The sequence below is a fragment of the Chrysemys picta genome, chromosome 10 (assembly GCF_011386835.1).
Source record: "Chrysemys picta bellii isolate R12L10 chromosome 10, ASM1138683v2, whole genome shotgun sequence".
Lineage (NCBI taxonomy): Eukaryota > Metazoa > Chordata > Testudines > Emydidae > Chrysemys > Chrysemys picta.
Window position 1 is genome coordinate 56,491,495 of NC_088800.1, and position 14,940 is coordinate 56,506,434.

Below are 14,940 nucleotides of genomic sequence, written 5' to 3' on the forward strand. Positions count from 1 at the left end.
GCTGATCAGTAGTATATGCCTACTGCTATACTCATTACTCAAGCATGGAATTTCTATCCATAGAGATTCTAAAGGTACAATTTGATTCATTTAAGATTTTTACTATATTTTACTCTATGATTTCTTTCACTCCCCAGCAGCGTGACCTACTCTGGCATTCCTGTATATTTTGTACCTGGTATTACCACGTCCCATTGATTATCATCGTTCCACCAAGTTCTGTGATGCTTATTATATCAAGATCCTCATTTAATACCAGGTAATCACGTTCACCCATCTTTGTATTCAGACTTCTCTAGACTTCTAACCTTTCTATTCTAACGGAGATTCCCCTGTTTATGCATCCAATGATTGCATTACCCCTTTTGGCCACAGCATTGCATAGGGAGCTCATGTTCAGTGGATTATCCATCATAACTCCCAATTCTTTTTCAGACTCACTGCTTCCTAGAATACAGTCTCCCCATCCTGTAAGTATGGCCTACATTCTTTGTTCCTAGCTGTAGACATTTACATTTAGCCATACTAAAATGCATTTTGTTTGCTTTTGCCCAGTTTACCAAGCAAACCAGACTGCTCTGTATCAGTGATCCGTCCTCTTCATTATTTACCACTCCTGCAGTTTTTGTGGAATCTGCAAACTCTACCAGCAATGATTTTCTTTTCTTTCACGTCATTAATAAAAGTGTAAATGGCATAGGGCCAAGAACTGATCTTTGTTGAATCCCACTAGAACTGCATCCCCTTGATGATAGGTCTTAGAATGTAATTGTAAATGGGACTCATCAGTTAGCTAGCTTTTAATCCATGTTATGTGTGCCATGTTAATTTTATAGTTCTAATTTTATAGTTTTTTAATCACATCATGCAGTAACAAGTGAAATGCCTTACAGAAATCTATTACATCAACATTATTATCTTTATCAATCAAACTTGTATTCTCATCAAAAAAAGATATCAAGTGAGTTTGATAGGATCTATTTTCCAAAAATCCATGTTAATTGCCATGAATTATATTACACTCCTTTAATTCTGGAGTTATGGGATTGCAGAGGGTTAGAATGGCAGGTATTATACAATGTGGTCTCTGGAAGCCCACTATCCTCTCACTGCAGTACTGGTCACGACAGCACTTGCTGGGATGCTGCTTAATAAATGATCATACCATTCACTGACAGAGGCAGAGACCTATTAAGTCATCCAGTCCAACCATACCAAACCTTTTGAGACACTTTACGTTATCAGACTAAGACCTCAGCTGTGCCAGCCAGTGCCCAGCGCCTGCCATTCAATGGTGCATTGTGCCCAAACTTGCAGCTGCCCAAGTGCCACTGTGGGTCAGAGCTCACAGTTGGATGGGAGGTGGATGGCAGCAGTATAGTAAGATCTAGCTCAGAGGCTAATCGAGCTCAGGAGAAGCCAAGACTCAAAGCAGCAGCCCCAAGAGCCTGAATCTGCAGTGCTGGGAAGCCCAGCTAGACCCCACTGGCTGCCCACACACTCGTCTGCCCAACCACACAGAATTCTTTGTCTTTGGTGAAGTCTGGCAAAGTTACAATATTGAGAGTTTACAGCTTTCCTGATACAGCAACACTTCTCATGGAAACAGACAGGCCTTCGGCGAACCCAAAGGCAGGGGGTACGATGCCTTCAAAGGAGGAGTGGGGAACACTGCTCCTGGGGACAGGCGATGGTTGTGACAGACTAGGGCCAGGGCCCTCGTTAGCCATACGCAAAGTACGCAGCGGTGTAGGGCACCAGGAAACTTGCCCCACCTCGTCCCACCCCTGCTCCATCCCAGCCCCGCCTCTTCCCGCCCCTGAAGAGTGCAGCAGGGCTGGGCCTGCATTCACCGGCAGTGGGAAGTGCAGGGACCCGGCCCCAGCTCACTCCGCGCTGCCTGTAAGTGCTGGGGGTGATTTCCCCCCTGCTCCCCAAGCCAGCCCCCTCTCACCCTGCGGAGGCCTTGGGCCAGCCCCACCCACCCCTGTGGAGGCTTGGGGCCCCCCCACACTCCACAGGGGGGCTACGTAGGGCCCCAGAATAGGTAGGGACGGCCCTGACTAGGGCCATCAGCCTACAAGTGGCATCTCTCACTCTCTCCTGTTGAGGCTATTCCACTGTGTATAAATACAGACAATCACTGGGCCAGAGAGAGCAAGCAAGAATGACTCTATAGTCTGGTGCAGGGGTAGGCAACCTAAGGCACGCGTGCCAAAGGTGGCACGTGAGCTGATTTTCAGTGGCACTCACACTGCCTGGATCTTGGCCACCGGTCCGGGGGGCTCTGCATTTTAATTTAATTTTAAATGAAGCTTCTTTAACATTTTAAAAACCTTATTTACTTTACATTCAACAATAGTTTAGTTATATATTATAGACTTATAGAAAGAGGCCTTCTAAAAACGGTGAACTGTATTACTGGCACACGAAACCTTAAATTAGAGTGAATAAATGAAGACTCAGCGCACCACTTCTGAAAGGTTGCCAACCCCTGGTCTGGTGGTTAGGGCTCCCATCTGGGAGGTGAGACACCCAAGTTAATGTTTTTGTTCCAATGACTATTTATACACAGTGGAACAGTTTCCACAGGAGAGATTGAGCCCCATATCAGAACATCCCATAGCTCCATGGTTAGGGCACTCTCCTGCAGCATGGAAGATCCAAATCCACATCCCTGCTCCACATCGGGTAGAGGGAGGAATTGAACTTGGGTCTCCCATACCTCAGGCCAGTGCCCTAATGACTGGGCTGCAGCTTATAAGGGAGACACTGCCACCACCTCCTCATAAAAAAATGCTTTTGGCCAAAACTATTTGGTGAACGTATGTCAAATTCACAGTTTCAGTTTGTTGAAAATGCATTACACATAGATTTTAAATGCACAAGAAGCATACACAAGTGCAAAACACAGAGGGAGGAACTAACCCTTCAAAAAATCAGGAGTTGCAGCTCAGGCAAATTCCCCTCTGGGCTGATAGCAGCCCCGAAGGAATTTTAAGGGAGGGGATTAGAATCAACCTCCATGGATGCCAGGTTATACATACATGGTGATCTCCATACTGGTGCACTCAGGTCCTTTTCCCTTGGATGCCTGCAGGAGAAAGCGCAGCAGTACCGTGTCCTCCGGCACCTGGAAGCGGAAGAGTTTGGCATTCCCATACCAGCTGTAGAAGGACAGCTTCTGGGCACTCTGAGAAAAATACTCAGAGATGTACAGGAGGTCTGGAAGGAAGAGAGCAGAACACAGGTTAGGGACCCTTCATGCAGGTCCTATCCACAGGGATGTGTGGGCATTCTAGTGTCGCTGGAAAGAACCCTGTTACTTCACCGACTTCTCACACAGGACCCTGTGTTCTCACCTCCTGCCACAATCCAGTCAGTCACCTATGTGCCACCTGAGCCCTGCTCCTGTGAGAGGGACAGTCAACACCGTCAGCATTAACCAGACACAGATGCCAATCTCACTACTCCTGTCACACTGCAAGATCACACTCTCATGCAGGCCAAGCCTTCAGTAGCCAGGATATGTCAGAGGAGGAGGAAAGGGCATCCTCAGCACTGCCTAGCTGGATAGACACATTACATCCCGTGCAGTCTAGTTACCGGATAACCTGGGAGTCAAGGTAGAAGGGAGGGGACCAAGGACAGAGACAGCCCGGAGGGACCCTCTGGAGGGGAAGGGGAGAAGCCAGCCAGGGAGATGCTAATGTCACAGTCAAACATGATGGAGGCAGTAAAGCCACCAAGCAAACAGCCACAAAAGCCCAGCAGCAGGTGGATGCAGTTAATAATTGGGCCAAAATGAGCTGGCTGGACCCAGGAGGATGAGGCTCACACAGAGGCCTTGGATTAGGTATGCAGAAGTCATTAGTGGCTTTGGGGCATGGATAGGACTTTGCATCTCAGTGACTGGCTGTGGCATCACTAAGAAAAGAACCGTGTCTTACTCCCCTTGATTGCACTGTCACTCCCATCCCTTGGCTGGTTGCGAGGGTATTAGTGTTTTGTAGCACACTTTCACAATTTCTTTGAAATTTAAGACCACATTTAGAATGACAAAAGCTTATACAATCCTCAGCCCCCAACTTCTCTCTTTCAAATGCACCTTCCAATGCCTGACCTTGCTCCCTAGCCCTGAAAAGCCAACAAGACATGGTCAGACACAAGGTGGCTCATGGTAACTCAGGGCGTGCACTAGCACACAGAGCTAGGCACTGAGGGTCCATAGCCATGGACTCCTCAGAGTCTCCTGGGGAAGCAGGGCTCTGAACTGATGGGCCAGGCCAGTCTACTGGCCTGAATATTACACCCGGGAGGTTCAACAGAGTAGTCGGAGGCCAGGTCTACACTAACCCCCTAATTCGAACTAAGGTACGCAACTTCAGCTACGTGAATAACGTAGCTGAAGTTCAAAGTACCTTAATTCGAACTTACCTCGGTCCACACGCGGCAGGCAGGCTCCCCCGTCGACTCCGCGGTACTCCTCTCATCTAGCTGGAGTACCGCAGTCGACGACGAGCACTTCCGGTTCGACTTATCACGTCCAGACAAGACGCAGTAAGTCGAACCCAGAAGTTCAATCGCTCGCCGCCGAACTACCGGGTAAGTGTAGACCTACCCTGAGTCACGCTGTCCAGTAACTAGGGGACACAGCTCCCAGGTGGGGTGAAAAGTTCAGCCCTAATCAAAATTTATAGGACAGCCAGAAGGCTATTGTGGATACAGAGCACTTAGGGTACATCTACACTGCTATAAGAGACCTGCAGGATGGCTGCAGCTAGCTTGGCTCAGCGGGCTCGGGCTGTGGGTCTGTAAAACTGTAGTGTAGACATATGGGCTTGGGCTCGAGCCCAGGCTCTGAGACCCTGCCAGAAGGATGCATCTCATAACCCAGGCTCCAGCCCAAGCCTGAATGTCTGTGCTACAATTTTATAGCCCCACGAGCCCGAGTCACCTGACCTGGGCTCTGAGACTGGATGCCAAGGGTTTCTCATTGCAGTCTAGACATACCCTAAATGACTGGTGCTGGGAAGAGAGCATGGAGGCAGAGAATTAGCAGACTGCGCTCCAGTTTCTGCCCGTGTGCATTGGAACAAGTGGCCCAGGCCATTCTATGCCTGCAGGGAGCGCAGGCTTCCTAACATTCAGCAATGTTCTGGGGAGAGGGGAGAAGGCGGCACCACTTCACACTCCTCCCAAATTCCATTACTACCTCTTTCTACCCACAATTTCCTTGGCACCAGGGGAAGATGGCCCCTTTGAGACCAATTTCACTTCTATTGGGAAAGAAACAGAGCAGTGGGTGTTGTTTAACCTGTGCTGTTAAGGCTATGGCAGCTTCATAAAGGGCCTGCTTAGGGCAGAACATATGCTGGGCTGGTCCCCAAGCAGCGTTTGGAGCCCAGAGCCTAAGAAATTAGGGGAGCCTATTGCCAACAGGAAACATGATTGATACCTCAAAGCAGGAACTGGCCTGGCCTACACTCAAGGCACTGCAATTTGACAGGGTAATCATGGGTTTAATTTCTTGGCACACAGGCCCAGTTTTCCCACTCAGCAATTCAGGCTCTCAGTTTCTTAGTGCAGACGGAGCTCCCTGGTCTGCAGAAAAACAGCTTGAGAGTGTAAGTTAAGAGAGGGGAACTGCTCTCACTCGATTCAATGGGGGTGATAACTCTTGAGCCCGAGGAGAACCATTCCAATAACATTTCATACCCGGTTAATGCTTTTATCCAGGGGGATCAGCTGTAGGGAACAGTTGGTAGCGGTATTGTTGGACCCAGAGGGCACTGTGTTCATGTGGGGTGGATAGTAGATCTCTAAACTTCTATTTCTGGTTCTGCTACTGACCTGCAGGGTGACCATCACTGCACCTCTCTGTGCCCAGTTTCCCCATCTGTACAATGGGATCATGATGCTTACCTTCTTTGTAAAGCACTTTCAGATGATGAGTACTATACCAGAGCTAGGTAATATTATATTTGCGTCTCAGGGTTATTTGATTTGTTCTGGGGAACTGAGGGGTCTCTATTTATCATGTTGATTTAAGATTGCCAAGGACAAGCATGGGACAGGCACTTTTGGAGTTTACAAACACACACGAAAGTTGATAGCTATTGGAGAGCAACAGCGGCTCTTCCTCTTCTCCCTGCTCCTGCTTTGACCCTAGCCAATAGATCTCAAAAGTTGCTGGGAGCAGCATCACATAGCAGCCTCCAGAGACGTAGGGAGTCAGAATGACTCCGACTTATTTCTCTTTACCTGCCCTTTAGAAAAATAAACTAGGCTGTGAGTAGTTCTTGTCCTTTCTCCTTTCCTTCCCCACTCCTCCCCACCCAGGGACTGCTCCACCAGCCCTACTGTCATGCTGCTCCCCCTCTTCCCAGGAACTCTACTGCGGGTGTTTGAGATTAGCTAGTAGAGCATTACACTTTATAAATGAAACAAACATTTAAAGCAGCCACTGCCTATAAGCACCAGGGGATCTGGTTGGGGGAAGAACAGGTAGACAGAGATATGGGGAGATGGAAGAGCCACACAGTTGTCTGCACCAGTTTAAATGAACTTGAAAAATACTTCAGCTAAACCTGCACAAATTGTGCATAGACAAGGCCTTTGCCATTTCTTAGATCATCTCCATCCTCCCCTAAAGATAGCTAAAGGCACTGAAATAATTCCTTGACCTCCTTGGGGTGATTTGGCTTTGAACAGGTTAACGCTAGAGCTCTACTGGATAAGTGCTAAGCACAGCTGTTAGTGCAGGGGGATTGAGCAGAGCCAGACAGCAGCTGGGAGCAGAGCCAGTGCGTGCAGGTCAGAATCTTAGACAATTAGGGTTGGAAGAGACCTCAGGACGTCACCTAGTCCAACCCCCTGCTCAAAGCAGGACCAACCCCAGCTAAATCATCTGGAGGTTGGATCTGACAGAACCTGAGCAGGGAACAGCCTTTCTGCAGTTTTAATGTCAGTTCCTGACCCTGATGTGACAGGCTCTGCTTCCAGCTGCTGTGTGGAGCAATGTCAATCAGTCTACACCTGGCTTATTCTGTCAGCTTCATTTGGTAAACTGGTGCAAACCCCTGCCAGTGAACCAATTTTCAATACAATTGTAGATAATCCAGTGTAACCTGTGTATAGACAAACATCAGAGCTGGCTTCCCTTTCACATGACTTTTTAGAGGAGCATTCCAAGAAACCAGCTCTGGGTGCTGGATGTTGTACAAACACAGTAAGGGACTCACAGTCCAGGTCAGTCATGAGACACATGGGGATGAAATAAGGCATGGGGAAGGACAGAATAATTATAGTAGGAGCGTGTTCTCATGTAGTCTAGCTACTTGCACAGAGCAGCTCAGGACCTGCCTAGCTACATCCCAATGACAGGTAAGGCCAGTGGGATTTAAAGGGAGATGCAGAGAAAAGAGATGAATTGAGACAAACCATTGTGAGCAGAACTACACTGTACACAGGGTGAGCTGGGCATGGAAGCAGTTGCAAAGAATGACAAATTCCCAGGCAGGTGAAAGGCAATGCCCTTCCCCCTACCCATGAGTGATTGAGGAGGTGATGCCAGGGGCAGCTCCCCCCACCAGTTACAGCTCATCAGCGATTAGTGAGATGGCGTTCGCTTGGCTCAAGTATGGTGCAGCTATATGATTAGAACCCTGCATGGATATAAAATTTGTATCCACGTCTGATCTGCGATCCACAAACATGGTCCACAGATATAAAGCAGGTATCTGCAGATTTGCAGGGCTCTAAGTATGATGGGTTGTCTCACTTTTTAAAATAAAGGAAACCCCACTTTCTTTGTTCATGCCTTCAGTTGGGCTGGCTTCCTCATGACCACATCATCCCCAGGAATGGAAAATCCCTGCTGGGAAAGTTTGTTCATTTGGCACTTAGAAATTCCCCTTTGGCTCTCAGATCAGAGCCTGATTTCCAGCTGTGTGTTGGAGGTCTAACGGCTCTATCCACCCCCCACCACCAGAAGTGCACTGTGCCCGGGGAAGAAGGGTGGCAGCTTAAGAGCGGGGTCGGTTAACCCACCAAACAGCATGCCAGACGAGGGTGGGGCTAGAGCACAACTGTACCAAGAGCTGGCTCCCAGTGCTCATCAGCAACTTGAACAAACACTGCAAACAATGAGGGAGTAGCCAGAGAAGCTCGAAAGATAATTCTGTCAAAGGATAACCAAGGCCAAACATAAACCTTAAAGAAGCAGCTTCCTTAAAACAGCCTGTGTCAGCAATGACTGCAAATACCCTGTTGCACTCAAGGCAGTCAGCCCACACTGGGCTCTCCAGGGCAGCGGAGACTCTACTGTATCACAGCCATGGGAGTTGTTAGAGTCACAGAGAGAGTACAAAGGCTAGAGATCAACTATCATACAAACTCCACTACGTAACCAGTGGCAGCTCAATGCAGAACACAGCAGACAGCTAACGCTCCATTAAAAACAATGTTGGGTGGGTCTGAAGAGAGGGTTCAAATCACATGTCAATTATCTCCTTACTTCCAAAGGCTGAGGAGTGGGATCCCAAAAAATCTTGGGGCATGGACTGTGTCTTTGTTCTGTGTACACCACCTATAGCACAGCGGGTAGGGTTACCATTCGTCCGGATTCCCCCAGACATGTCCGGCTTTTTTGAGTTAAAAATAGCATCCGGGGGGAATTTGTCAATGTCCGGATTTCCCCCCATGCAGAGCGCGCGCGGCTTACAGGGCAGCCGGCCGGATCCTGCCACTCGCACGGGGGCTCCAGCAGCCAGAGCCCTTCCTCCACTTCCCCCCTCCTCTCTCCTGCAACTTGAGACCACTCCCCTCCTCTATCTCTCTCCCTCCCTCCCCCCCTGCATTCGCAGATCCCGGCTGGCTGTTCGCCTCGGGCCTCCGGCAGTCTGGAGCTCCGACCCTGCTCCCCTCCCCCGCTGCCGAGCGCGCTGCTCTGCAGCACAGTAAGGGGGCCAGGGGGTCAGAGAAGCGGCAGGGAGGTTTGGGGGGGGGGGGTAGTCAAGAGACAGGGAGCAGGGGGAGGGTTGGATGGGTCAGGAGTTCGGGAGGGGGCTGTCTGGGAGTTGGGGGTGTAAGGCTTTGGGCAGTCAGGGTCCAGGGTCTCAGGAGGGGGCAGTTAGGGGACAAGGCACAGGGAGGCTTAGGTAGGGGGTGGGGTTCTGGAGGGCAGTTAGGAGCAGGAGTCCCAGGAGGGGGCAGTCAGGGGACAGGGAGCAGAGGGGTTTAGATGGGTCAGGAGTTCTGGGGGGGGGGGCTGTCAGGGGGTGGGGGTGTGGATAAAGGTTGGGGCAGTCAGGGTACAGGTAGGGTCCTAGGGGGCCAGTTAGGATGTGGGGAAGGTCTCAGGAGGGGGCAGTCAGGGGACAAGGAGCAGGGAGGCTTAGGTAGGGGGTGGAGTCCTGGGGGGGAGTTAGGGGCAGGGGTCCCAGGAGGGGGCAGTCAGGGGACAAGGAGTAGGGGGGAGGGTTGGGGGTTCTGAGGGGGCAGGAAGTGGGAGGGAGTGGAAGGGGCAGGGGCGGGGCTAGGGCAGGACGGGGGCGGGGCTAGGGCGGGGCTCCTCCCGTCCTCTTTTTGGATTGTTGAAATATGGTAACCCTAACAGTGGGGCTCTGGTCTTAAACCACAATACAAATAAATAATCTATTTATGAACACCTTAACCCCAAATTACTTAAATGGACACTTTCAACTTAAACATCACTCTTCCTGGTTTTTTAGTGGATTACAAGCAGCTCGCTAGGGCATGGTCTGGGCCATCCTGTGGTCAGCATTGCATTCTGGGCACCACTGTAATACAGTAAGCATTCAATTCGTTTCCTTTGTGCATATGCCTATCACCAGTGCTATTGGCTTCCTTGTAAATAACACTCCCCATTTTGTGGGTCCTTATTTTGTAAGATAGGAAAACATGATTGAAAATCATGTCATTGGCAGAGGGACCCCGGCAGAAGCAGTACCTGGAACAACCATGATTAAGTCATGGTTTGACTGACTAGATTTCAAGTTGATGGTGTTTTGTACACACTTAAAATTGAAGATTCACTTTACATGGAAAGAAGCTGAAGCACCTCAGAGAGAGAAAACAAAGGAGACTCCATGAGCTGACACCATTACTGGACTTCTCTACGCTAGGTTAAACACCACAACTCAAGCCCCAGCACAAATTCAACCCAGACAGGTAGTCACAAACATCAGAACAATTCCTTTTCCCCCAGATCTAAGATTGGAAGGAAATGGTCCTATTTCAATGAACCTCTCTGGACATGACCATGTTATAACCTGCTGCCCTCTGCATCCTAACCCAGGGCAGAGTCACTGCCTTCCGGACACAGTTGAGGGCAAGACACCTTCAGGCACTGTGAAAATTAGAACAATGTGGATGGCAGGGACAAGGGAACCTGGGGCATTAACATGATCAGGCATGAACTATGCAACAACCCGCTGCAGAGAATGACAAGAGCAAAAACCAGAAGACCCAGTTCTGCTCTGTTTCTCACCACCAGTCCTGTTCACTTCAAGGGCAAAGTGCTACAGAGGGAGTGGCTAGAACAACTGTCAATAGGGGCTAGGCTCTGTAGTAAAAGAAACCTTTATAACCTTTTATCCATGAGAATCATAAGGAGTCAGGTCAGTCCTGCCACTTTCAAGCTTAGTTTCTAATTATGTTTATTTTACTCTGTTTTGAGCTACCTTTATTACAAGCAACGGCACAGTGCTGTTTGCTTTTCATTGCTCTGTAATGAATTCATAGAATACCCCATCTGCCCTTTCAGCTAGGACTCACAGCTCTGCAGGAGTTAAAACACAAATATTTGAACAATAAGCCATGCTAAGGGATGGCAGCCACAAGACAGGTGTGGGTTGATTACTCCAGCAAATGCCATGCTGGGAGGGTTGGCAGCCCCAGGACAGAACTTTCACAGCATCACTGACGTGCTTCCCTAACTGATGAAATTGAGTTGGAGAATGGCCTCCGGCCATAGGGAAGGTGTGCATGATCCAACTCAGCGTGGGTGGGGAAGGATCTTGCACTGAAACCTGGCCTCTAGGAAAGGAAGTATGTGGTCTCAACAGGATGCATACTCCTCCCAAACAGCACCAGAATACATTTCCAGGATGCACACCAGCTGAGGGGTGTGATAGCCCGCCTGGAGGGGACTTCCAAGTAGAACGTGTGCAGGGAAGCACCTCAGATGTGGCCTGGAAACAACTCACCATGATCTTTTGGATAATCCTCTTCTGAGGCTTCTCAGACAAGCCAATTTGTAGCCAGGATAGGGCAAAAAAGACAATTTTGAAAAGTTTTCAAAATGGCATTCCACATTTTTAGAACAGCTTGTCCATCTAACCAGGAGTGTGTGGAAAGTCTCTTAAGTGATCTTGGTGCAAAGGGGACTTGCCTTTTTAGACACATCCAGCTCCCTGACCCTTAGCATGGGTCTTCTTCTTCTCCCCTTACACAGGCTGAGCAAAAAAATTTCCTAAAATCTTGTTAATTCCATTTCATTGATGATGAACTCACATATAGAACCAGTGAGCAGTGAGGAAGTCAAAAGCCAGGTCTGTTGTACCAACCCTCTATTGTTCCACTTCCAGCACACCACAAGGCACCAGAGAATGACTCACTGACCATGGAATTTGATTATGTTAATCAGTCTCAACTGATAGAGCATATGGATTGAATGCTCTTAACTTTAACCCACCTTGTCTTTCAAATATCCTGGGACCAACATGCCTACAACCAACACTGCAAACAACTTTCCTAGATAGCCATTTCCCACTGATTCTGAAAAGTCTGCCCAGTGCCTACACAGATAGGGAGGAGGCAGTGTTGAGGATCAGGAAATCTTACAAACCCAGACAGAATTCTGCAGCTTTGAAACTATGCTATATATAAACATTTAGAGAGCTTCTGGCAGAGCTAATTAATATCGATTATAGATTGAATGACCTTCCTAGGCAGTAAATTCAGTCTAACATATTTAATGCAGGCAGCAGAATTTGCCAGGTGAAGAATTTACCAGCACATGCAAGAGATGGAAAGAGATCAGAATTTGATGTGCCCACAAATGCAACTACTAAATGAGAGCGAGGCAGGCTGCACAAGCCAAACGCCATCACCAAATTCCAACAATGCTCACAGCATTGGTACAGAAATGTCTGGCTGTGATAATTCCTCAGGGACAGGAGTTCAGAAATCTCACCCTCTTCCAGGAAGGATGACACACAATTAGCATATGGGACTAGGTCAGGAGAAAGCCACATACAAAAGTAACAGGAGCCCAGCCAATGCAGCGTACTCAGCTCCTCACAAGCAACTCTCCAGTGATGACGTGAATAATGGCCACAGTTTAAAGGGCTGAAATTAGACGCCACCTCCAACACTCAATTTCTATAGGGTCAGCCAGCGGAGCACGGAAGAAGGAAAGAGGACAGACACTGCGCAAACTGCTAAGCCCCCTCAGCCAGCTCAGAACGCAGAGCAAAGTGGCCCCCGATTCTCACTGCACAGCTGGTCAACAAGCTCTAGACAGACGGCCCAGCAGGCCGCCAGCTGCCCTGTTTCCAGGCTCGGCTGCTGAGGCCAGGAAGCAGCATGAAAGAGGCTGACTCCCCCCCTCCAGCCATGGAGCGAGGAGACGCAGACACCGCTAAGGGAGTATTCAGGCTATTTCCATTCCCCCCTCCCAAACCAGGACATTAGTCCAAGGCCATCAGCACCGCTCCTGCACAGCCTGGCCCATTCCCTGCCTCCTCCGCTTCCACCGGGAAGCAGGAAAAGCGCCAAGGGGCCGCGGTGGCCGGTCTCAGGGACGCTACCGCTCCCCATACCGGCGGACCTGGCGCACGGGCTCCCCTCCCCGGGGCCGGGGCTGCTCTCGTAGGTACCAAGCACCCGGCCCCCTGAGCGCGGCGCCGCACCGAATTCCCAGGACAGGTCTCTGGAGACGGGAGGAGCCCGGGAGAGCTCCCCGGTGCCCAGCGCCCGTTGAAAACAGCTACCCGGGCTGTGCCCGCCCCTGCTGTGCGTCTGTTCCGGGGCGGGGGGGGGGGCAGGGCAGGAGGGGGCGCCGGGCTCTGCCCCACACGGCGGGGCCCTGCCGGGCGGGGGTCTCAGCTCCGCCCCGCTCACTCACCGCCGGGGCCGCCGGGCCGGCTGCTGCGGGCGGCGGGGAGCGAGAGAAGCTGCAGCAGCCGCAGGAGGAGGAGCCCGAGCGCTGGGGCCGCTGCCCGCACCATGGCACCAGCTGCGCTATCCTGGCATCGCCGCCCAGGGCCGCGGACTCCTCCCGCCGCGGAACCCCATCGCCGCCCCTGCGGCTCCCTGGCCGCCGAGTCCCGCCCCGCCCCCCGGCTTCCGCGGCTTAGCCCGGCCCCGCCCGAGGGGAAGGGCCCGGCCGGGGCGGGGCGCCTCCTCTAGCCCGGGGGGCGGAACAAGACACCCCCACACACACACACAGGCGCCCTTACCGAGGAGTGACCCGTCATGCCATAGAGCCCTTAGTGACACTCCCCCCCCCCCCAGACCTCCCACTCTACAGTGACCTCCCTCGAGCTCCTTGGAGTCACCCCCTAGACACCTCCCACTCTGGAGTGACCCCCTCAGAGACTCCCTAGCCCCAAGAGAGTTCCCTGTATACCCCGACTCCAGAGACCTCCCCAGAATGACCCCTCACCCCACAGTGACCCATCCCCCGGCAATTCCCTGTGGTGCACCTGTCCCCATAACCCTTAAGAGGCCCCTGGAGCTGGGGGCAGGACTCTGGTGATTACTGCTGGGGCGCTATGCTGATGTAAAATAGGTAGAGCAATGTTGTCTCATTCAGAATTAAAGCGGCCTTAATTTGATTTATTTTAATTCACCATTAAGCTGATAGCCTACTTTAATTCTGCTTGAGACTGTCCACAGAGAGGTTTATTGCAGTTCAAATACACACCTTTAATTAATGCAAAGGTTAATTTTCTAAAGTTTCCCTGTGTAAACAAGCCCTTTAAATATAGGCACATAAGTTGGGCTGATGGGAACCACAGCGGTGCTGCTAGAAAAATGCAAGAGCACATATGTGATCTGGGAGGCAGAGCCATCTCCAGACCTGCCCTAGTTCTGGCCAGGATTGATTTTCATTGAAATGAAAGTGATTTAAATCATCAATATTAATCATGATTTACCTCAGCAAGCAAGAAAGCCTGATTTAACTAATAATTGTGTTTTGCATTTGTACATTCCCAAAGAAAGATTACCAACAAATGAGAATCAACCTAAAACATGTTAATTTGCAACTAAATATAGCCTTTACACTAAAGTTGGTGCTTTTTTTTCTGCTAACCAGAAGAATACACTATATGAGTACACATTTAAGCAATTTACATTTTTGTTAGAAAATGTTGAATGCTATATTTCTTATTTACTCTAGATTATGTTAAATTTTTACTTGTGTTTTGTGCCAAGCTCTGGATAAAAATTCACGTTCACTTAAAAAGCACAAAAACAGCATTTTTTTTTAAATTTAAATACAAGTACCTTTAAATTTGATGGAAAGAAGAAAAAGTTTATCAAAGTATGTTTTGCATTTAAAACTTATTTATTAAAAAAATGATGCTATATAGAGTTAGTGAATTTAAATTATTTCTGGACACCATGTTTTTAAAGATTTTAACAGTAGTCAAGCTCATCCTCCCACACCTCATTTTTATTCATAGATTGAAAGAGAAAAGTGACTCTCTTGCTTTTTCAACTCAATTGTTTTCTCACTGTTGAATGAATTAGTCATTGAACTGAATAAATTGAAGTGAAGAAAATATTCTCTGCACCTGGAGAATCATAGATTATCAGGGTTGGAAGGGACCTCAGGAGGTCATCTAGTCCAACCCCCTGCTCAAAGCAGGACCCATTCCCAACTAAATCATCCCAGCCAGGTTTTTA

General features: G+C 49.5%; 1 protein-coding gene across 3 annotated transcripts in view; it reads right to left on the reverse strand.

Moving 5' to 3' along the window:
• The window catches only part of PGAP6 (post-GPI attachment to proteins 6), a 53,842-nt gene extending 40,403 nt beyond the window's left edge, over positions 1 to 13,439 (reverse strand). For 2 of the 3 annotated variants that reach the window (XR_010591140.1, XM_005306159.5), the window contains exons 1-2: positions 13,154 to 13,439; positions 3,048 to 3,225 (exon numbers count right to left, since the gene is read on the reverse strand). Coding sequence is in view for 2 of the 3 variants with exons in the window: in XM_005306159.5 (XP_005306216.1) it covers positions 3,048 to 3,225; positions 13,154 to 13,256 (281 nt within the window). In the remaining variant the exon portion in view is untranslated. Of the gene's footprint in view, positions 1 to 3,047; positions 3,226 to 11,231; positions 13,073 to 13,153 lie in introns of those variants that run through there. The other variant, XM_042861560.2, reaches the window with a different exon arrangement.
• Positions 13,440 to 14,940: the final 1,501 nt, after the last annotated feature.